The following is a 24,893-nucleotide window of genomic DNA, read 5'->3' on the forward strand; positions in this document are numbered from 1 at the left end:
CAGGTTGTGTAGATAGAGGCAGGGGAGAATTTTGATTTAGGTAGCATTTAAAGGTGAACCTACCTAACACACACATTATGGAACCATGCAAGAACCAAAACACAGCCGTCCTTCGCAGTTCACACTTTTCAAAATCCCGCGATGCAGTTCTCCAGCCAGGTAATGTGAGCTAAAAGACACGTGCCTGCTTAAAAATTCATATATTTGTAAGGATGACATACAAAATGCATTCTTTTAGGGGAAATTGCATAGATACATGTGCATCTTAGAAGAAAATCACACTGGAATGCTGGTGAATTTTTATGAGGACTTTAATGATCCCAAGCTGTGGCAATGTGGAGCATTGAGATAAAGATTTGAAAAATGAGAAAATGAGGGAAACAGAAATTGACAGATTTACCCAACGTTACTAGAAACATTAATAATAATAACAATAATTTGAATACATTACCTGCTCTTCATTACCAGCAGGCCCTGGGGCAGGTTACAACAATGTAAAATTCACAATTAAGAACAGTTAAAACGTATTACATTCACAATATGGTGGGCTCTGAAAGTGCACAGCTTCAGTGTTGCAGGCCAGGGTCAAGAGAGGTTTCTTCTGCGCAGAGCTGCCTAGCAGATGCAGCTGTGTGAGGAGGGGAGTCCACCCCTTGGGGGCTGCCACAGAGAAGGCCCAGTCCCAGGACACCCTTGCTGCTGCTCAGAGTGCAGACATAGGTGCAGGCTCACTTCATCCCCACTGCCTCTCAAACGCCAAAAAAAGATTATTTGGAAGTGTGGCACCACCTTATAGTAAATGGCAAACAGTGGGCCTCTGAGTGTGAGACAGAGAAAGGAAAATAGAATGGACAAGGAGAAGGTATTAAACATATACCAATGAAACCCTCAGCACCTGTCAACTTGCAGATTGCCAAGAAAGGGACATGAAGAATACTATCTCCCAGGACAGGCTCCACATTTGGAAAGCACTTGGACAAGCCTGGCTAGCTCTTCGGAAGGAAAGCGTTCCCCAGTGGGTGTCTTATCAGGCAAAACCATATGCCTGGCACTTAACACAAACCCTAATCTAGTCAGACTCAAAATTCTCATGAATTTCCACCAAGGTAAACACTGTTAACTGGCAGGTAACAGTTTCTGGGGAGAAAGCCAGGTCTATACAATGAAAGCTTGCATTGTTATGATATGTGAATTGAGGGAGGGGGGTGTTCAGTTTGTGTTACACACACACACACACACACACACACACACACACTTTGGAATATGACCCCAGCAGGGGGAGGAGATGGGCTTGGCATCCTCTGAACCCTTCCATTTGAGCTCTGCCTTCCACCAAGGTTTGCACTGGGTGGTGCCCTGGGTGTTTGTTGATTGTCCAGAGGCATCTTCCAGACTAAATGTTGCAGTGCCTTTGCCTTGTCTCGAGTGGAGAAGGGCAAGCAGGACATTTCCAGGACAACTAAGTCCTTAGTATGGATGTTGCAGGCCCTGGAAACTACATGCCCCAGGGTTCCTGGTGCCTATAATACTCTGGGCACCAGGGAGGAAGTGCAGTGACTCAGGCTGCTGATCTAATAAAGACTCAAGGGGAAACGGCAGCCAAGCAGTGCAAGCAGAAGATGTTTGTTTGCCAAGTCAGCTAATCATAGAACCGTAGAAGTGTAAAGCTGGAACTCTGAGCACTGGCACCAACTCCTGGGGGCCTGGGCACCCCAATTCCTTCATCCAAGTCATTTATAAAGATGTTGAACAGCAACAGGCCAAGGACAAAACCCTGCAGCACCCCACCGTCACTTTCCCCCAGGATGACGAGGAACCATTAATGAGTACTCTTTGGGTTCAGTCAGTCAACCACCTAACAGTTACCTTGTTCAACCTACATTTTACCAGCTTCTTCGCGATAATATTGTGGGGGACCTTGTCAAAAGCCTTACTGAAACCAAGATACACTCCATCCACAACTTTCCCCCGATTCACTAGTCTGCCCTTGTGTATTCAGTGTGGACACAGACTGAGGGTCCTTGCTGCTCTGGGCTCTGTGGTGCTGGACTGCGCAACTCATGGGAAGAAATGAAAGGAGATATTCTGCGGCAGCTCATCTGTCAGAACCAGCTTGAGATATTTTGTTCTAGTGGCAAAAAAACTACTAAAGTGACATGATAAGGTCCCGGTAGGGGTGGTGCTGGGGGCCCTGCTTGTTTCAATGGGGGTTGTATTTCATTTGCCTGTTATTCTGCTGCCACAAGCAGTGCCCCAGGTCTGCCACCTTCATCTTTTCTGCATCTTGGTTCTCCTTCAGAATATCAAGAAACCTTCTAAACACTTTCTCACATGTTCAGTCCATTTCTACAACTTTCAGAATTCACTCCTTCTGCTTTTACCTCAGAAGGTCGGTGGTTTGAATCTGCGTGATGGGGTGAGCTCCCATTGCTCTGTCCCTGCTCCTGCCAACCTAGCAGTTTGAAATCACACCAGTGCAAGTAGATAAATAGGTACCACTGCGACGGGAAGGTAAACGGCATTTCCATGCGTTCTGGTTTCCGTCGCAGTGTCCCATTGTGCCAGAAGCGGTTTAGTCCTGCTGGCCACATGACCCAGAAAGCTGTCTGTGGACAAACACCAGCTCCCTCGGCCTGAAAGCGAGATGAGCACCATAGCCCAATAGTCACCTTTGACTGGACTTAACGGTCTAGGGCGTCATTTACCATTACCTTTTACCTACCTTTTCATTTTGATGCTACCCTATTAGCTGCAAGTCATTCTCGAAGTACTTCTTCACACAACACATAGTTAAATTGTGGAACTCACTCCCACAAGATGTAATGATAATGACTGCCAACTTGGACAGCTTTAAGAGCAGATTAGACATCTGTATGGCTACACGCAGTTGCTGGGTTTCACAAGAGTGCAACTGCACTCATGTCATTAAGAAGGCAGGGAGAGAGAGGACGGGAGAGGGAGATGCTGACGGAAAGTGTGACTCTCTGTCCACTTTTCTGCTTGGAAGCTTCCCACAGGCAGCTATCTGCTTGGTCACTGTCAGAAGAGAAGGTTGGACTTGATGGACCTTTGGCCTGATCCAGCAGCACTCTTCTTATGTCCTTATGCAGTGTTTTTTCCCCTGAAAAAATGTTTAGGGGTACTCTCATTTTGACTCAAGAAAATCACCATTTTATAGTTCAAATTGGGAAAAATAAATACAGTAAATGGACAAAAGTACAGTGGTACCTCAGGTTGAGTACTTAATTCGTTCCAGGGGTCCGTACTTAACCTGAAACTGTTCTTAACCTGAAACACCACTTTAGCTAATGGGGCTTCCTGCTGCCAGTGCGCCCCCAGAGCACGATTTCTGTTCTCATCCTGAAGCAAAGTTCTTAACCTGAAGCACTATTTCTGGGTTAGCGGAGTCTTTAACCTGAAGCGTACGTAACCTGAAGCGTATGTAACCTGAGGTACCACTGTACAAAGCTTCACTAAATGTTTAGTGGTATGCATACCCCTGTGTCCACCCAGAAAAAAGCACTGTCCTTATGAAATGCAGTGGAAACTAAAATTAAATCAATACCCCGTTTTGTTTTCTTACCCCTCTGACTGGCGGGTCGTTGCCTAAAGCCTTCTTGTCTTACAGATCTAATGGATGTCTTGGCAGCTTTCCTTCTCTGGAGATGGAAGAGTGAAGTGGGCTTCCTTGTTTCCTCCCCTTGATGCCTCCACCCCACAGTCTTTTGAGAGGAAAGGGATTCCAATGAAAGGAGCCCATTTCTTGGTGGTAGCTGGGGGATGGGCAGATCAGCCTATTTCTGGTTTTGTTTTGTTTTAAATTAAAGATTCATTTTTCAAATATAAGACAAGGAAAGGGGGAGGGAAGATAAAAACATTGCCAGCCATCATATTAACAATAGGGATGAATCAAATCAAATATTTAAAGTTACGGCTAATGACCAGCATCAAAGAAGCAAAACAAGAGGCCCATAGCACATATTTTACAGATGTGTATAATAGCAATAAATAAAAGTAGCAGAACATGAAATAAAATGGACACCAGCTTTTAAAAAGTGATAGTCATGGTACAAACTGGGAAAAGGAAAAAAAATATTAGAAGGGTTTTGCTTGCTGTAGCTCAGTGCTTGGCTCCTCCAAGAGCGATAGATGCATTTTGAACTGAGAACAGTAAAAGGTCGTAAAATTCATCCGATGATCACTTGCAGATTTAATAAATCTGATAGATTTAATAAATCTGCAGATTTAATAAATCTGATTGATAAAGATTTTGCATAGATTTTACTAAAAAGAGCAAAGCAGGAGGACACGGGCCACTTGGGCCCATGGCAGGGGATCATGTCCAGAACCGCTTCAGGCACACCAGTGTGAATGCTCTGAGATGAGTGCAGAAAGTTCGCTGCTCTGTTGGACTGGAGGGCTCCGTCAGTTATAGTAGGGTAGGAGGTTGCACCCAGATTGTGTTAGTTCAAGCGTTCCCAAACTTTTTCAGGTCACGGTCCCCTTGGTTCCATAAACTCATCCCTAGTGCCCCCTACCCTACCCTGTAAAGAACATTATTTAGAGTAGCAGTTTGCACAACCCACCAAGGGAGAAAATAACACATTTAAATTTAAAATCATAACCATTAATTGCACATTTATTCAGAATCCAGTGAAAACTATTTAGTTTCATTCATTCATTCATTCATTCATTCAACAAACAGAATTGATGAACTTGATCCAGTTATACAAGCTTTTCAAAGTCTGATGGTCATTTGTGCCTCCAGCACCTGCCAGCTGCCCCCTTGACTCTTAGCCCCCCCCCCCCCCCGGTAATCCCACCCTTCCCAGGGGTGGTACCACCCACTTTGGGAACCACGGTGTTAGATCATTCCTAATTTAAATGTACAGATGAGTTTAGGCAGTTCATTTGACCAAACAGGAATATAAACCAGAGAGAATTTTAAGCCATGCGTTCAAAGGGGTCAGCCTGTTTCTGACCCATGTCAGTTTTGCATGTGTTCATTTGTATGTCTGCTGCATCACACTTTTGCAATAACCTGCAATTTCAATTTATGTCAGAAAGCTACATAAGGGGCAAACAATAGCCCAGTGAGGACTGCACATGCTCAGAGGCCATGGGATGCTTACTGACTTTGGGGGAGAAAAAAATGGAAAATGGGAGGATGTGTGTGAAGTGGATGCTGGGATGCTAAACAGCAACAAGTCAATCTTGCCTGACCACATTTGCAGAAAACTCCACCCTGCGATGTTTCGCTGTAGAGCTGGCAAGCCACTGTGGTGGGCGATGTTTGCCTATGCACCAAGGTAAGCTCTTGGCTGTTCCTGGCAGGGGCTTTGTGATGGTCTGGCTTATGGTCATCCCCAAGCAGAAATTTCCAAGTCTGTGGTAAAGCACACTCCTGTGCTGCAATGGCTGGTGTGCCCTGACAAATGAATACATGAATTCATTCCCCTGTGAGCCCCAAACTACCCACTTATTGAAGGGGGTCCCCACAGTGTCTCTGCATGACTCACGGCTCCAGCCTTACCTCTTCCTGGGTGTCCAGTTTTGCTGCATAACTCCATCAGGTAGAGTTGGACTACCCACATCTCTTGGAGGGGGCTGTGGAGATGTTTCTGCAAAATCACCTGCCACCAGAGAGCTTGCCCATTGCATCTATGAATGAGTCCCTGTGCTGGGCTTGTATCTTCCCAGTCATAAGGCACATCCAGAGCCATGTAGAAACAAAGGAACTGGATGGGCTTCGCTGAAGATGGATCATTCTTTTTTTCTCACACACTACAGAAGTAAACCTTTTTCCATGTGAGAATGAAGCAGACCTCCAGGTTTCACTTGGGAAGGAATGTGGTCCAGCAATCTTGCTTTTTGGAAACTTCACTCGATGGAGCTTGAGATTTCTGCAGCATCCAGAGCCCCTGTGCATAGCAAGCTGGTCATTGCTTGCAATGCAGAGGAGTGTGGGATCTGTTGTCCTTTCCCCTTGGGAGGCATTTTGAGAGCAGTCCTCTAAAGCAATGGAAATCTATCACGGGTGGCAAGAGCAGCAGTGATCTCACAGCATTGAAGAATGAATGCTTTTGGAGCAGCCCATGAAAAATGGGGAGCAATTACATCCTGTTCCTGTTGTTTCAGGTCATTACAGGGAGTTAATGACTTTCCATTTGTTGGGGTGGAGGGGAGATTTCATTTGTGGTGATATATATTTATCAAAGAGTTGACGATAGTTTGCACAGTGGAAGTTTGCTCAGTTCACTCATCCCACTTTTCTCTCTGGCCAAACTATTTGCTAGGTTTTTGCATTGTTCCAAAAAGCAACAAACTCTGTTTGACCAGAGGCAACAGAGGCCTGAATGACAAATGTGTGCATAGTTGAGGTGCACTGAACCATGGTGAATTTTGTTCCAGGAGCAGGGGGTTACTTTTCACAGTCGTGGCTGTGGCTATTGTCAATTTTCTTTTCTTTAAAACTTTGCAAAATGCTGCCCACCAAGGAGTCACCCGAGGCAGTAGATTTTGGGGACTCCAGTGGAGGCCCCTTTGCTGCCCTGGCTGCTCCTCCTGAGATGTCCCAGGTCATTTCTCCTGAATCCTCCAGCTGTTCCCATTCTTCTGAGCTGGTGCTCCAGGTGTGGTGGCTTCTCCTGGGCAAAATCTCATTCCTCATGGAATGAGACTAAAGTCAGTTCCATCCCATTACTGTGCAAGTTCTTGAGGATGACTCTGTATAAATCTTTAAAATCTGCAAAGGTTATGTTGTATGTTTGTGTGTTGCTGTTGTTTTGGGAAATTTAAATAGAAAACAGTAACAACCATCAAGAGAGTCACAAACACATAAGCAAGTTCAGTGAGGCCAAAGTCTGGACATCATTGTTCAAGAGGAAATATGAGCGTGACTTTTAGCCATCCAAGTTCATCTTTCCACAGACCTCCCTGTGTTGGGGTCAGGGGTGGGGTTACAGTCATGTTCAGTTGTTGCAATATAATTGATGAAGCTTTTCCAACCAGCACTGAAGTCATCTGTGAAAGTCTGGCTCTGACCTTGTGCGCCAACTTCTCCATAAGTTGCACATAAGTTTTTAATGTAAAAATGAAGGAAAGCAATGCTACAGAGTGGTCTGCCTTGTGAGTTCTTACAAGGAAGTCCGAGGGCTGCCTTTCTATCTCCATATTTTCTTGTTTTTACCAGGCAATTTCAGCTGCTTCAAAGCAACCAGTGATTGTGTGAGGCGGCGGCTGCACATCTTGAAGTCCATGTAGCAATTCCTCCTGGGGGTGAGGGGTCTTGGTGACCTGTCATTGGTCTCAAACCGAATTTTACATCTTTAACACACATTGCATGTGAAGTTTTATTTAATTTCTTCAGTTTGTGGATTTATAAACCACTTCACAACCAAAAGTTACCAAAGTGGATATAAAATACAATATAAAATACAAAAGATGAGAAACTCATTCACCGAAAGGCAATAAATTCTACAATTATTCCAAAAAAATGACTTGGCCACACTTGAGGGGAAGTCTTCTTTGGAGAAAATTCCCCCGAGAGCAGCATCCTGTCACCAGGGGAATTGCTTCATTTCCATTTGTGTGGCTGTAACAGCCCCGTCTCCTGGCTGGCTGCTCCATCTCTAGCTAGTGGCTAAATTGCTTTTATTACTTGCTATTATCAACTGAGTACATACTCATGGTAAAAGGTAAGGGTACCCCAGCCCATACGCGCCAGTCGTGTCCGACTCTAGGGTTGTGTGCTCATCTCACTCTAGAGGCCGTGAGCTGGCGCCGTCCGAAGACACTTCCGGGTCACGTGGCCAGTGTGACGAAGCTGCTCTGGCGAACCGGCACCAGCGCAACACACGGAAACGCCGTTTACCTTCCCGCTATAAAGCGGTACCTATTTATCTACTGGCACTTAGGGGTGCTTTTGAACTGCTAGGTGGGCAGGAGCTGGGACCGAACGGTGGGAGCTCACCCCGCCGTGGGGATTCGAACCGCCGACCATACGATTGGCAAGTCCTAGGCACTGAGGTTTTACCCTGGTTCTCTGTAACTTCACTTCTCGGAGCTGGACCTCAGTGTCTGGGCTGAACGATGGGGGTGAAGATGCTCCTTCAGGTGCTTGCAGTGGAGGGTTAGGGGGTGAAGGCTCCCCCCCCCCGAGGAGAGTAAAGACTTCCAAGCCAGTCTTCTCCTCTGGCCGTTTGCCCAATGACTTCTGCAGGCGAAAACGATAAAGGGAGTCCTTGCAGTAGCCGGACCAACCTCCAGGCGGGATGAGGGCTATGCAGGACAGTGGACTTGCCTCAGGAGTGGGTGGAAAACAACTAAATTTGGAAATACAGAAAAGCTAGGTGGGCAAATTGGGAAGGGCCTGGAACTCTCCTTCCTCCACTGCAGGGGTGGCAGCAAACAGTTCTTTTAAAAAAGAAATTATTCTGTGAACTGCCCTGACACCTCCGGGTATAAAGCTAAAGCTAAAGGACCCCTGACAGTTAATTCCAGTCACAGACGACTCTGGGGTTGTGGCGCTCATATAGGCCAAGGGAGCCACCATTTGTCCGCAGACAGTTTTTCCAGGTCATGTGGCCAGCATGACTAAGCTGCTTCTGGCGAAACCAGAGCAGCTCACAGAAGCACTGTTTACCTCCCCGCCAGAGCGGTACCTATTTATCTACTTGCACATTGACGTGCTTTCGAACTGCTAGGTTGGCAGGAGCAGGGACCGAGCAACAGGAGCTCACCCCGTCACGGGGATTTGAACCGCCGACCTTCTGATCGGCAGGCCCTAGGCTCTGTGGTTTAGACCACAGCACCACCTGCGTCCCTCCGGGTATAGGGCAGTCTATAAATTCAGTAAAAATAAAAATAAAAATGTAAGTTCCTCCCCTGAAATCTGGCAGAAATCCCACCAATAGGAGCATACAAAGCTGCCTGATACTGAGTCAGATGATGGGCCTACCCACCTCAGCATTGCCTGTGCCAGGGAAAGCCAATGTTTTTGGACTACAACTTCCATCATCCCTGACCTGCCAGCTGGGGCTGATGGGAGCTGGAGTTCACCAACATCTTGAGGACTCCATGTGGCTGTCCCTATTCTACGCTGACTGGCAGCGGCTTTCAGGTAGGGGCAGCGGTGGAGCATGCTCCCATGGTCCCCAGGGCAGGGTGCAGAGGGCGCTGGAGCCCGCTGTGCCTGGCCAGGCCTTGCCATTCACCCTCTGCAAAGGCCAAGAGGGCTAGGCTAACCCGTTTTAACTTGACAGAGTCTGGCTTATGAAGGTATATAAGCTCCCCATGGCCAGTTGTTAGTTATTGGAAGAGCCCAGCTCCTTGGCTCTGTGTAAAGCAGCTTCCTGCTTTGGCTCCCTACCCTGACGGGCCTTTTGCTATCTTAACCCTGCCCTGGGCATCTACCTTCCCCCTCAGGGACCAAGCCAGGACCAGGTCAAGGCAAGAGAAATATGTACAGCTGGGAGCGCAGATTGTACCATGAACTGAACAAGATGTTCGACCGCTTAAGCTTTTTCCGTTGCTTTAGTTGCATGTAGCCCTGGAGGATCCAATCTGTGGCTGATGTTCTCCAGGCATATGATGGAGGGGGCTTTGGCCCATAAAAGCTTATGCAACCATAAATGTTGTTTGTGCTTAAGGTGCTGCAACTCTTGGGTCCCGTTTTGCCTGGGCTTTGTTGACAAGTCAGCAGCAAAGCTGTGTGGATGACAGCCAGGCATGCCGTGGTGCTGCTCTCTCGGGAAGATGCAGTTTCTGCCTTCCCGCTCTGCACCTCAAGAGTGAAGGTGCTCGGGACAGCTTGCCACTGCAGGCACAGCCCCAGACTTGTGTGTGTTGGGGGGGGGGGAGGAAGAGAAGCTAATTTGCTGTGACTTAAATGGAAAATATTCTCAGCTGGGCACAGAGCTTTCTCTGAGTTATTGATTGCAGCTTCAGCCCACAGTGAATGTTCCTTTGCGGGTGACGGTGTGATGGAATTCAGTTTAATAGGGCAAACAGGACGTCAATGTGTTGTGCATTAAACGTGCCCTTTCTCTCTCCCGCTTGGCTCTGTTTGTTGCTCAAGCACATATGGCCCATCAGCAGGACTAGTCAGTCTGCAGATTGCACCACGCTTGAAACATGGTGCATCATCCGTGCGCCCTTTTCTTGTTGTGCTACCTTCTTGGTTGTACATGGTGCTTTGCAGAGTAAAGGAAGCAAAGGGAAAGACCTGCCCTGAGAAGAGTTCACAATGTAAATTTCAAAGCAAGGGAGATGACAGAAGAAAGGAACAGCAGAGATGGGTGGGAAGAGACAGAGGTAGGAGTAACAGGCAACTGGGTTGGAGTTTAGCAAAGTCACTTAAATAATACAGGCAGAGTCCAGAGGGAAAAGCCCCGATAAACACTTTACTGAGCAAACTGAGCAAAAACAGTGTATAATTTGAGAAGAAAGGAGCAGACCTTGTTTATAGCAGGCAGACATATAACCAGACATACAGAAGAAAAGCTTTTGCAGAACTGTACAGTCAATCAGCACTTCAGCAAAGATTAAGCCATTCTGCCTGGTTGCTAAGCAACATCTCCATCATTCCCCTTCTGTTTTTTTAAAAAAATAATATTTATTACTTTTAAACCTTACAAACAAGAAGAAAAAGAAAAGGAGAAAAGAAAAAAAGAAGAAGAAAAAACAAAAGAAAGAATAAACAATAAAATACAATATATAAACAATACACCACACAACATTAACGCATTAAACTAAACAAAACAGAACAAAAACAATTTAAAAACATACATCATACCATTTCAATGCCTTATCTTTCATTCCCTTGTTTCATCGACTTCCTCTCACCTCCCTTTTTGTATTCCACTTCTATTAATTGTTTCAGCAAATCCTTTCCACCTTTCACTATTTTCTATCATATAAATATCTTAACTTATTTTAACCTTATTTTCCATTAATACTATAATACTTATTTATGCTTAACTCCTTATAACACTAAGGCCATATAATTTCATTCCAACATTTTTCTAACACTCTTTAATTTTACCATATTTCTATAAATAAACTTTAAACTTTTTCCAATCTTCTTCCACCGTCTCTTCTCCCTGGTCTCGGATTCTGCCAGTCATTTCTGTCAATTCCATATAGTCCATCAACCAGGGTGCTCTTCTGTCTGAGGCTCTTAACTCTTTTCCAGGTCCCTTCTGCAAGTCTTCTTCGCATTTATACATACACTTTACTTTGTCTTCTGCTGATCTTGTTCTTAATTTCCTTTCTTTGATGCTGAAGAGTAGGTCTCGAGGGAGCTCCAACCTAACAATGTTTTTATTCCTTCTTGACATGTCATCCACATCTCCGTGGTTAAAACTAAAATCCAAAAGATATTTCAGGACGTGTTTCAAAGTCCCTCCAAATCTGCAGGTCCCCACAACTCCAATTTCCTCCTGACCCAGGTCCAGATCCCAAAGGTCAGTAAATCCCTGCATGAGGTGATCTATCCAACTCTCCTTCTCCAGTCCAAGCAGGGTTCCAATCTGACTTTCTCTGAATTCAATCATAGAGGGCAACAACTTGTAATCATCAAGTTGCCTCTGTAAGGCTGGGGCTCTCTCTCACTTGTATTACTTTAGGTTCAACCTCTCTCTCTCACTTGTATTACTTTAGGTTCAACAACCACAGCTTTCTCCCTCGCTTTCTCCACCATTTAGCATGTCAAAGTAGATTCCTGTATCGGTTCCTGAATCGTTTCTGTGTAGATGTTCACTTTTTGTCCCAAATTAGTCGCTTTTTGTCCCAAAATATCAATTTTAATATTCATTACGTCCATCTTTTTATGGAGCTGTTCCAATGACTCACTTATCTTGCATAGTGCAATCACTAAGGCTTCTTCTGTCGACATTCTCAAGCAATCCAAGGTCAGTCTCACGGTTTTCTCTTGCAGCTGGAGATTCCACCAGCCCAACTCTTGTAACAATTTCAAAGGCTCCCTCTAGAGGGAAACAATTTCTGTTTGTATCAATCCTTTTAAGCACAGTTCAAGCAGTAAAATTAGTTTCAATTTTCAGCTACTTTTACTCCTTTTTAAACACAGAAGGAGACAATGAAAACAATGTATTTCTCTTATTTAACTAACTGTCACAGTCAATGAACTTTCCCAAAAACATCAGTCTTACTAGCAGTCCATTTCCAGGTTCAGAGCGGTGGTGATCCAACTTTCTTCACTCTCTCCTGCAGGCTTACGCGATCCAAAATTCCCCCCCTCTTCAGAGAGACTTCCGGGTTAGCGCGATCGGATTAATGGCGGATTCCCTCCGAGCTCCGGAGGGAATCGGCTCTGCTGAGGACGGGTCTTACCGCGCCGGCGACGCGGGGACCCTTAGAAACCGCAGGCGCGGAAGCCTGCGGACTTGGTGACTCGGCGGGCACCTTTAAGCGCCTTCCCCGACCCACGAAGAGCCTTTTTAAAGGCTACGGAGAGGGTACGGGGAGCAGCGTGGTGCTGTGAGTAGACCCCTACTTCAGTGGAGCGTAGCCGCGAGCCATGGCCGGAGAGCGCTGACTTTTTTCCCAAAATTCGGACTGGAAAATAAACAACCCGTGAGTAGATTGGAATCTGGACTTTAAAATTTATACCTTTGAATTCGGTACAATCGGGGGATGTGCTAAAGGGAAGTCCGCACCCCCCCTACCTACAAACGATCTAAAGCAAGGATTGGAGAACTAAGGTGGAGAGTATTGTTTTTGGTGTCAGATAAAAGATACTTCAATGAATTTGACAGAAGAAGTCTTTGTGCTGGAGAGAAAGTGAGGAATTTTGGAAGCTTTTGTGTAAACCCCCCCGAACCCGGGAGTGTCCTGTGCGTAAGCTGGAGGAAAAAGAATAAGGAGTTTGACAGCTGTCAAAGGAGCTGTCAAACGGGCGGTTAAAGTTAAGAACTTTGTTACTTAATAACTCTCTGAATTGAAAGTGTTGCATTTGAACTGAGGTGGTTGGAAACAACGTAGCTATAAACAATAAGTAACGGACTGTTGGAAAAGGACTATCAAGTAATTGGAATCCCCCTAGGGGGAACTAGAGACATTACAATGGCTGCAGAGGGAAAATTACTGGCAGAGATAGAAAAAATGTTTTTTCTCGTGGGAATCCTGCAAGAGCAGAGTACGGCTATGAACAAAGAACTTATGACCTTGAATTCTAAAACAAACAACTCTGCTGAATGCATAAAGGATTTGACTAATAAGAAATCTGCAGCTGAACCAGAAGAGACATTTTTGGAACAGGTGGAGAGGAAAGAAGGAACGGAAAAGGAAAATACCAATCAGAAGCCTATATTGTCAGGAAATAAAGAAGATCTTCGGATTACAAATCTGCGAAAGATGAGAAAGATGAAGGAGGAAGTCCCTGGAGTACCTGGAATACTGGAATTTAAAAGAATAAAGAAATATGATTGGGACTCCCTCTTTGAGTATGGGAGAGCAGCTGACCTTTTGCAGCAACTGCTTTTAAGTATTTTGGATGGAAGAAAACTTGGTGTGACTGCGACTGAACTCCTTCGAGACCTGAGGACCAACAAAAAGGGTTACCAACAAAATCGGCGGAGAGAGACTGACAGAGACTTGAAGGCCTCGGATGTGAGGAATCCGGGCTAGGAACTGTTTCTGTGGACATAAGGGATGGAAACCGGGGTAGGGAGGGAGGGGAGAACAGAATTTTAAAATTTTATGATTTTTGTATTTGGCCATTATGACATATAATTAATTAAAATATAAAGGGAGAAATTCGTGGGAGAGAAATTAGGTCGACCTTAGAAAAAAAGATTTAATGTTTATAAGAGAATTGGATAAGTTAAATGTGGATAAGTAAAAAGAGTTAAGTTTTAAAAATAATAATAATATGTTAAAGATGAGAGATAAGAACTTGCTGAATTAATTATTGGAATTGGGATGTATGAAGAGGGGGTGGGGGGAAGTCAAGGAAAGAGGGTAAAGAAAGTAAGAGTATGAAATTATATATGTTTTGTTTTTGTTTTTGTTTTTGTTGTGTGTGTGTGTGTATAAAATGTGAAAACCTAATAAAAATTTTATAAAACAACAACAACAAAATTTCCCCCCTCTTCTCCTGCCTCCAAGGGGGGTTTAATGATTTTAGCCGTTGGAAGTTTATTCCTTTACATAGGACTTTCCAAGACTTTAGCTTGCAAATTCTTTGCTTCAATCTATTTACAAAAGGGGAAGGCGGACTTCCTGTTTGAAACCTCCCCGTTTTGGTGCCAAATTAAGACGTTTAAAAATCCAATTTTGTGTTCTACTCACGGGTAGTTGTTTAGAATCAAATTGTCCACAGGAAAAAGTCAGCGCTCTCCGGCAACAGCAATGCGGCTTCACTCCGTGAAAGAAGCAGTCAATTCGAAGCACCGCGCCGCTCACCCCACATCGCTCCGGATCCCCGAAAGCGGGACTCCCCGCGAGTAGGGGAGGCGCAAAAGGTGCCAGCCGAATCCCACGTTCACAGACTTCTCCCGCCTGTGATTTTTAGTGGGTCTCCACCTTCGCTGTGGCGGCCAGACCCTAAATTCCACGGAGCAGGTTCCTCCCGATCAGAGGAACTCCGCCATTGCCGGAGGCGCTAAGCCGGAAGCCTCCATCATTCCCCTAGTCGACTTTAACACCAACAGAATTAACCCCTGAGTTATACACTGAATGATCTCTGCTGTTGCATTTCCAACATGAGACACATCCAGTTCCACATACTTAGGTTTAGTTTCTGAAAGGAGTGAGGGACAAAGGAGTTAATCTGAGGGCTTCACAGAAATGGTGGGTTTTGACCGGTATTTAAAGTGGTGGTGGTGGTGGTGGGGAGGTGTGGCCCTGTGTAGGTCAGGAGTGGGGCACAAGCCTTATCAGCTAGAGGGCCACATGACCTCAAAGACAACCTTCCAAGAACCACTTGCATTGTGCGCGGGGGGGCAGTGGAGCAGGCAGTGTGACTCTTCTTAACTTTATGTGTACCTTCCAGACCTGCAAAAGCCATACTGGGGTGACTATATCTGCAACTGCTCTGCTTTGTGCTTCTGGATTGCTGACAGCTGCAGGTGGAGAGAGGAGAGAGTGATCCTGTGCTCATGTCCTGCTCATGGGTTTCCCACAGGCATTTGGTTGGCCACTATCTGTTTCTTTAAAATTTCACTAAATTGCAGCCACAGTTGGAAATGAGAGATCTGCAGTGAGATGGAGAGGAACATTTGACCTTTATTTTTTTTTTTAATGAATATTTATTAGCATTTTCAATAACAACACAAAAACAAAAATAAACAAAAATGACAAAAATACAAAAATACAGAAGTACAAAACTTAAAAACATTTAAAAACACATAAAATTTCAATTGCTTATTTTCTTTTAACTTACTTCTCAGACCTCCTCGCACCTCCCCTTCTTGTATTCCAATTCAAATTATTAGCTCAGCAAATCCTTATTACTTATTTCTCAACTTTAGCTTGATAATTTATTTTAACATATTATTTTATTTTTTCTCTTTCATCCATTTCCTCAATTTGTTTTTTCAAACCTTATTTTCATTTAATTTAGATCGTTTTAAAAACCAGTTTTAGCTTATCCAAACTTAAACATCAATATTTATACATCAATACTCATTCTTAAACATTTTTCCTAAAGTCGACCAAAATTCCCTCCCACGACTTTCCCAATTTTCGTACGATTAACAAAATAAAATAAAAACCAAACAGATTATAATTATATACCCTTTGGATTTCCAAACTCCACCCACCCCCTTCCCGGTTTCAGTCCCCGGCAAATGTCCATCAGTCTCAATATACTATTAGCCTGGAGATCTCACGTCCGAGGCTCTTAAATCTCTCTCAATTCCTCTCTGCCGGCCTTTTTGATAGTCCTTAATGTTGAGGAACATTTGACCTTTTGGCTCCACCACACAAATGTGCACAAACAACCCACACAGTGCTTGGCTCTAGGGAGAGGGCAGTCCTGCCTGTCTGGCTGCAAAAGTTCACTTGGGTTCCAGAGTTTTGGAAGTGGCATTGCTCTTCTGTTTCAAGTTGCAAGCAAAACTGCAAGGATTGGGTGCTACTAAAGCTCCTATATCTAGGATCGCTCACAGTGCAATCCTATGCAGGCCTGCTCAAAAGTCAGGGTGATCAAGGTAAACCTTGGTTTTTTGATTGCTGCCTCAATGCAATTGACAGAAGATCACAACTTAAGAGACCGTGAGTGTAGACTTGAACAAGCTTGTTTGTGCTAAATTCAGATGCCGTTGGGTGAAATGTATGTACACACATACAGTATGTACACACATATAGGGATATGCAATATCCCTCCATCTTTGGCCACAGGACACTTGGCTATTGTTGTTTTCTGTAAGAGGCTAGCCTAGCACTCATTTATTTCTCAATTATTTATTTTTATTATAAAGCTTTGCAATAGAAAACTATCTGCAACAGGAAGTTGCAACAGGAAAATAACATTTTATCTTTCCTCCCACTTTTGTTACGAAGAGAGCAGATGACCTCTTTCCACTCCCTGATTGCTGACACCAAGACCTGCAAATCATAATGCCAACCTATCTATTAACCCCTATTAATAATTTATCTCTTGACCTTTCCACGATTATTTTTTCCAAGTTGATGCGTGCTGCATCAGTGTTCATGTCTTATTAATTTTGTGGTATAAGAAATGAAGTCATTCCATGCAGTGAAATGGGATCCTGCTTTCACCTGCCCTATGATCACATGTGCCTGATGGGTAAGAGTTTTAAAAATTCCTTTTCCCATTTCTTTTGACTTCCAGCTTTAAAGATGAAAATAAAAGAGGTAAAAAAAGAAAATGGAGACAAGAAGATCATCCCCAAGAAGAAGAAGCCCTTGAAATTGGGCACCATCAAGAAGAAAGATCTCAAGAAGCTGGTGCTCTATTTGAAGAACGGGGCAGACTGTCCTTGCCACCAACTGGACAACCTCAGTCACCAGTTTCTCATCATGGGGCGCAAAGTGAAGACCCAGTACCTTCTGACGGCCATCCACAAATGGGATAAGAAAAACAAAGAGTTCAAAAAGTTCATGAAGAAAATGAAAAGTCCCGAGTGCCCCACATTTCACTCCGTCTTCAAATGATCAGATGGTGCCAGGATTGGAACATTTCTTCTCTTCTCTTTGTTTTGTTTTGTTGCTGGCCCTGAACTTGCACAGACTTTCTTTTGGACTTGGTGGCTCATACATTTTGGCTCCTTCTGCCCTGGTGGACACTGAACTTTGATCCCTTGTCGTTTCTTTCTGTTTGTTCCTTTAGAGCAGGGGTGGGCAACCTCAGGCCCAGGTCCAAATGCAGCCCTCCAAGCCTCTCTGTCTGTCATTGGGGACACATCTCCTCAGCCACGCACTCCTGCCGAGGCCATCCTCCTGGGTATGTTCAGCCTGGAAACGAGGAGACTGAGGGGATATGAGAGCCGTCTTCAAATATCTCAAGGGCTGTCACATGGAAGAGGGAGCTCTGGAGGGTAGGGCTCAAACCAGTGGATTCGAGTTACAAGAAAGGAGATTCTGACTAAACAGGAATAACCTTCTGACAGTAAGAGCTGTTCAACAGGGGAACGGACTCCCATGAGAGGTGGTGGATGGGGGCAGATTTGGGTAAACTTTGAGCCAGGCTAAAATTTGGCACCCCAAATGAATCTTCTCAGTGATGGATCTTCTCAATGTTGTGCCCCTAAATCTAGTGTTGCTTTCAAATTGCTTAGGGCACTGCCCTAAATCTTTACAAATTGCTTAGGGCACTGCCCTAAATCTGGTGTTGTGTGGACTCTCCTTCTTTGGAAATTTTTAAGCAGAGGTTGGATGGCCATCTGTCACGCATGATCTAGTTGAGCTTTCTGCAATGCAGGGGGTTGGAGTCGATGACCCTCTCGATTCCTTCCAACTTTATATATAATTCTATGATTCTATAAGCCCCTGACTGAGGTGATTTTGAAAGGAAGCACTTTCAGCAGAGCTGTGCTGGCTGCTCTCCAGTTTTCAGGGAGAAATCTTCAATGTCACCGGAGTGTAAGTTTTCACTATAAAAGTAAGATTTCTGAATAACCTCCTTTTTCTGATTCTGTCATTTCTCCTGGCTATTTCTTCAGTGACCATCCATGTGAATGATCCCACCCAGTAAGGAATCCTGTGGTGAATCGGATAGTGTCATTGCAAGAGGTGGCCAGTTAGATTTTGCTGTGTGATGATGCCACTGTAGGTAACTGAGGGCAGTATAACGGAATATATAACTGAATAGAAACACATCTTTTTCTTTCTTTCTTTCTTTCTTTCTTTCTTTCTTTCTTTCCTTTTGGCAAGGCAAAAACATCGACAAAAACTGTGAGGTATTTCAACTCAGCTTTAGTCTGTAAAAAAACAAAAACTCAGCTTTAATCTGAGTGTCTGCAGGTGCAACAGGAAGTAAAGAGGACCCTAAGACCACCCACATATGTCATGCTTACTTGATGTGTTTTAAATCATTTCATTGGATCATAGAGTTGGAAGTGAACTTAGAAGACTACCTAGTTCAGTCCCTCCCTGAAAGGCTGTCCAGCCTCTGCTTAAGAAACCCCTCACAAAGGGGTGTCCACCCCCTTCCAAGTCTGTTCCACAGCTTGTAACATCAGGAAGTCCTTCCTAATGAGGGGTCTGATTGTGTTTTGTTTTGGAAAGTGTGGATTTGATAGATTCATCTTTAAATGGGAACTGAATTGAATTTCTCCCCTAATCATAGTTCAGTGTCCCCTGCCGGAGGACCCTCATTAATTCACATTAGATTGGTAGAAATCTCTCCCCTTTGGCTCATCAATTCAGTTTTGAAAGAAGGAAGCTCAGAAGAGCTTCTTTCTTCTGACAAAATTTCCACATAGGTGGTTGTTGAAAGATGGAGTTCAATGCCCCATCTGGTTCCTCTTCTGCTTCCACAGCTCGGCTAGTATTTCAGCCCACATATCATCACATGAACCAGCAGAAGGTTGTGTGCAACCCTCACACTCTCCTGTGGGATAAATGGAAGCACTTGGGTTCCGGTTGCCTCCTCAAGGCAGACGAAGGGAGGGGAGAACCATGGTCAAAACAGTTCGAAAACCCCTGGGTTCCACTCCATTTGTCCTGTGTGTTGCCAAGGCACAGGATTAAGCAGATAAAGAGTTAATTGTTAAATTGGCAGAATGGGGGTAGAGTAAGTTTAATAATGCCATAGTTCAGAAATGACTGGTGTCTGTATTTGGGGGGGGGGCAGTCTTTAAATCAGCCTTCCCCCAACCATTTGTTTTACACTACAGCTCCCCTAATTTCTGACCATTAGATTTGCCACCCAGGTTGGGGAGGCTGCTGTACACAATGGTCTGAGGGCTCAGAGAAAGAAGTGCATTTTGCTGCAGAAACAGATCCTTCTGGAATGTTCATAGAATTGTAGGGTTGGAAGGGACGAATCCCCTCCAGTGCAGGAATCTTTTCCAACATTGCCCAATGTGGGGCTTGAACCCCGAAACCTGAGGTTAAGTCTCATGCTCTATCCAGGGGCGAAGAAAGGCTCTCCGGCACCCAGTGTGGGGTGTCGAGGGGCAGGGCAAACCGCCCAGCAGTGCATGCGCGGCACTGATACACTCAAGTGCCGTATGGATGGCGGTGGGATCTTCTGCTCACGGCGGCGGGACGAGCACCCCGCGGGGTACCTTCTTGTCACCCCCCTCAGAGATGGCACCCAGTGTGGACTGTCCCCTGCCCCCTGCCTCCGCCACTGGCGCTATCCACTGAGCTGTCCCAGGTGCCATCCAGCATTAACAGCCTCACAATTATGGAGCACACCATGCACTCAGGAACAGCATATTACATACCAATATAATTTTTACATTTACAAATTGCTTAGGGAAAGCAAAAGAGATGTGTAGCATTAAAGTATGGAATATGTATTGCAACTTGAAAACATTTTTATTGTCCTTATGAATGAAACTTTTTACTGCATACTGACTTCAGTTTTGACAGCATCACCAGAGGCTAGATGAACATTGCTCTGGGGGCTGACAGTGGCCCATCCCTGTTCTAGTTATTTACTGAAAAGTGTAATCTAATGAACTGTTGCTAATTAATGTGTCAAGTTATTTTAACTGTGCTTGGACCTTTTTATTTCCCAGGAGGGACAAGTTACATGATTGTTTATAACCCTGTTCCCTTTTCTTGGATTTTGTTTTTGGTAGCTTTTTCTAGTTTTAAAGTATGCTATTTTCTTGTTTCCTGAACCCCACCCCCTCTTAAATTCAGTTATTTTGTTGTTAAATGTGAGATATGTTGAGGTTTAAGAATGGAGTTTGTGCTTTTTTCTTCATTATTCTATTAATATTGATTTTCATAAAAATAACAGAACCCAAGAAGCAGAAAAATACATCCAATGCCATATGGCAATCTTTTTAGGCTACTTGTAAATCTTTGTATTACTCTGAAAAACAGAGATGTGGGGCATCCCTGGCCATTAGTCAGGCTGGCTGGAGCTGGTGGGAGTTGGAGTCCAGTAACATTGGGGGAGCTGCAGGTCCCCCACTCCAGCAAAGGCTCTATGGAGAGAAGCAGTCTCAACATTTGCCCAACCCCAGCAGCCCCATGATTCTCTGTGCAAGGTCTCTGACACAAAACACAGACTTCTCTTTCCAATACCATTTAAAATGGGATCAGGTATCAGTTCCTCATGGATGCTGGGAAGGGACAGAAGACACATCCATTGTTCAAAGCTGAGAAAGCAGGTGGCCTGGTTGGGGCCTCTGCACTCAGCGCAGCCAAATTCTGCCCAACCATGGCTCCCAGGTACCTTGACTCACCACCCACCCCAAACCAGAGCTGCCACAATATCCCAGACTTCCCCAACCTGGTGCCCTCCAGGTGTTCTTGAACTCTAACTCCCATCAGCCCCAGCTAGCATGGCCAGTAGTCAGGGATGATAGGAGTTGTAGTCAAACAGCATGTGGGGGGACGGGACACCAGGTTGGAAACACATAATATCCATTGTGAGAGCCAGTGTGGTGTAGTGGTTAAGAGCAGTGGACTCGTAATCTGGGGAACCGGGTTCGTGTCTCCGCTCCTCCACATGCAGCTGCTGGGTGACCTTGGGCTGTTCACACTTCTCTGAAGTCTCTCAGCCTCAGTCACCTCACAGAGTGTTTGTTGTGGGGGAGGAAGGGAAAGGAGAATGTGAGCCGCTTTGAGACTCCTTCGGGTAGTGATAAAGCGGGATATCAAATCCAAACTCTTCTTCTTCTTCATTGTTATATGAGGCAATATGAGACATTTACAAATTGGCTAAATATATGCAAATATTTCCAGTTTGCATATTGGATTCACATCTAAAAGTTATGCATTTTTATTGTGGCTTTATAAAGAAAAACGGAAATTGTGTATAAGATCCCCCCAACATAAAACTGGCAAGCCAAAAATGAGGGGAGCTTTTTGCCAGTGGCAATTCTGGGAAATGCGGGGTGGGGTGGAGAGAGCAAGAATATGAAGAGCAGGGATACTATAAATGCATTTCCTCTCGGGGAGTAGAGAGGTAAGACATGCTCGAGGCAAATTTGCCTGGTCTCTTCCTATTTCCCTCCCAATCACAGAATCAAGCTTTTCCAGTTCCATTTTGTGGGACTACTGGGCAGAAGAATCAGATTTGTTCCATGTAGTCAGGCCCAACTCAGATGCTTATTTTTGCTGTGGTCTTGCCCATTTCCAATGGGGCTTGAGCAGGAGAATTGTTCACATAGATTGTGCTCAATACTTATAAGGGTGTTGAATAAAACATTTGGATTTCCTGCCAATGGCTGCAGTCCTATGCACACCTTTTGGGTGTAAGCCCTGCTTAACTCAGTGGGACTTACTTTGGAGTAAGCATGCATGGGATCAGGCTGTCCTGCACTGAGTTCTTGGGGTGACCTTCGTTTGTCGGAATACTGAAGGCAACCTATTGGTTTCCGCACACACAACATTTTTCTGTGCTATCTTTTCAAGTGGCAAGTTTCATTTTCTGCCCCACCTCCCCAGCGAAGGGGAATGATGAGTGGGGAAAACAAACCACCTGCATTTGGTTAACACGCTGCCTCCCTCAGTCCTGCGATGTAGTGGCTCTGGGTCTCTTAAGGAGTGTCAGTAGAGGTCATTGGATCAGCAAAGTAATCAATAAATGTGCAGGGATGTTCTGGAAGCTCCAGCACATTCTCTTGGGGGCCATCACTAGGCCTCCCCCCCCCGCCCATATCAGCACTATCAGCAACACATTGGGGCCAGTGATTATCTGTGTGCAGGTCACTGCACAAGGGAAGGACTTCTCCCTGAAATCCTGGTCTGCCACTGTCAGTCAGTGTTGATGATATGGAGAAAGATGGGCCCATGATCTGGCAAGGCAGATGGAAGCTCCCCCTTTTCCTAGGTCAGTGGCAGAAGGTCCTAAGTCTAATCCCCAGCATCTCCAGCTAAGAGGATATCATCTAGCAGGACTGGGAATGCCCCTTGCCTGCTTCCTTGGAGGTCTGCTGTTGAGTGGAAATGAAATGTTTGTTTATTCGGCTTTACGCCCATCATAAACCACAATACAATACAACAAAACAAATCAAATAAAACAGCGAACTCGTACAAACCACAAATAGTATAACACAGTTCGCAACTCATAAGGACAGATATTAGCCATTCATAAGAAAAGTTTAAAATTAGGATTAAAATTATGATTTAAAAATTTTTTGGCACTACACTAAAATCGATATCTGATGTCATTAGAGTGGAACCAATGGAGTCGAGAGAGGATGAGGATGAGGCCACCTCGGGTATTTCCAAAACATGCAGCCTGACCCTGCGCAGAAGAGAGTTGATTGGGTCTCACTGCCAAGGAAGCAGGCACAGGCTTGCAACTTTAGGGCACAGGCCAATTTTCGAGGATCTGGCTTTCAAGGAAGAAGAGACTCCACTGGACACACTGTTTGATGGAACCACTTCACTTCTATGTGCAGGCTCATACTTCTTCTGTTTCCCTCTCAAGTGCTTTCCCTGTGTCTATTCACGTTCATTTAACTAAAGTTTTTATGAGTGTTTTTATGAAGAAATGTTGTTTTCTAACCCTAGTTTGTTGTGTTTCAAGCGACCTGAGTGATCACCTGTAAATAAATCCATCTTTAGGTTTTGTATCTGTATCTAAGTTTTCGCCCTTCCTTTAACTTAAGGGCCTTTTCTGGGGCTTGAGACAGATAATAGTTCCCCCCTCCCGCCCCAATCGGAAAACAGTTTTCAGGAGGGATGACTGCTCTTAGCACATTTCTATCTCTGGTTAAAAGTTTTTGTACAGGTTTTCTTTCCATGGTTTGATAATGGTGCAAAACCTGTTTGATCAGGAGTGACAGCAGGACAAAACAAAAAAATTGTATGTGTCCATACTTCTGACTGTTAAAAATGCTGCATTATCTTATTTATGCCTGTGTGGGTCACCATGGAAAGGAGAATGAAAACCTTTGGAGGAAAGTGTCCCATCTCTCTCTGGTCCAGAGGCGCCAGCTTCCGAAGGAGAATTGTGGGGGTGTTGTGTGTGCAATATCACGACGCGGAAAGAGCTGTAGGTGGAGCTGGATGTGGTGGCCATGGAATTTCAGTGGCCGTGGCTCCTCCTGCTGCTGCTCTTGCCGCCATCACTGATCGGGGACTGCTTCCCCACTCTTTCCCTTCCATGGCAGGAAGAGCAGAAGGAACCAGCCACTGAAGCCACACTGCGCTTGGCTCTGCGCTCAGCCTCCTTGGCTGCCTTTGAACATGGGTGTGTGTGTGCTGCCCCCCAAATCTCTTCTAGCACACCCACCCAGCTGCTGATTGAAAGGTTCATTATACCCCGATATGTCCAGGTCACCATCCGCCATCACAGATCTCGTGACACCTGTGTGTAAAATGCTGTGTCACTGAATTTAACGCAGCCCCCTCAACAGGACTGGGAACAGATGCCTTGGCCTCCCACCTGAAGGTGGCCTTGACTGGAATGAAATATTAATGCCAGACTAAACATTTGCATGGCTCTCCCTCCCAAAATTAACACGACACAGCAGTGCAAAGTTTCACGAATTTGTGGCATTTCTCAAATTATGAGAGGGCCGTCGTGACTTGGCAGGATTCTGCCCTGCTCCACCTCCCCTGGCCTCAAGCCTTGGAAAGTTTATGTTAGCCCCCACCCACCCCCAATCCCACCACCATTTCCTTTGCCTGCCTCCTCACTCATTCTCAATGTTTATTTAATAATCCTGAAAGAGCTATTAAGCTTCCTGGGTTTAAATGTTTGCTAAACACCCTGTCAGCTCGACTTCGCTTGAGACGACCCGGGCTGTGGGGAGACAGTCCAAGCCTTGGGTTCTTTAGGGAATGGTAAGAAATCTGCTTGTTCCTTGGCAGACCTGCCCCCAACATGCACCCCTCCCCAAATGTGGGTCCAGGAGCCCCACAGCCTGGGACTCTGTGAGCTCCTCAAATAGAATGAATGGGCAATGGAGGGATTTGGCCTGGCCAGATCTGTCTCTAGTCAAGCAGCAAGGGTCATCTACTGGCTTTCACGGTGCAAGGGTCTCTGTGCAGGGTAGTTTACAACAGAGTAACACAAAAAGCAACATAGCGTGGATATGTAACACAGTTCCCATGAAGTGATGATGATGATAATGATAATGATAGTTGAAACACTACAATTCATAATAATCAGCAGTGCCAAATTATTCATGAATTGTTCAGTCACTGATGATCTCACCCAAAAGCTGGCTAGAAGGTGACGCCTTCACCAGTTTCCTAAAAGAAAACCATGGTGTAGCTCGATGCAAGTAGGGAGAGTGCTCCACAGATGTGAAGCCACCACTGAAAAG

At 45.0% G+C, this 24,893-nt stretch overlaps 1 protein-coding gene across 1 annotated transcript in view; it reads left to right on the forward strand.

The window, feature by feature from the left end:
- The window catches only part of SFRP1 (secreted frizzled related protein 1), a 36,782-nt gene extending 16,327 nt beyond the window's left edge, over window positions 1–20,455 (forward strand). Inside the window, exon 3 of the mRNA XM_079989258.1 lies at window positions 16,817–20,455. Within this exon, the coding sequence (XP_079845384.1) occupies window positions 16,817–17,139 (323 nt within the window). The 3' untranslated portion in view covers window positions 17,140–20,455. The remainder of the gene's footprint in view (window positions 1–16,816) is intronic.
- Window positions 20,456–24,893: the final 4,438 nt, after the last annotated feature.

Source organism: Podarcis cretensis (assembly GCF_951804945.1).
Source record: "Podarcis cretensis genome assembly, chromosome: 8".
NCBI classification, from domain to species: Eukaryota; Metazoa; Chordata; class Lepidosauria; order Squamata; family Lacertidae; genus Podarcis; species Podarcis cretensis.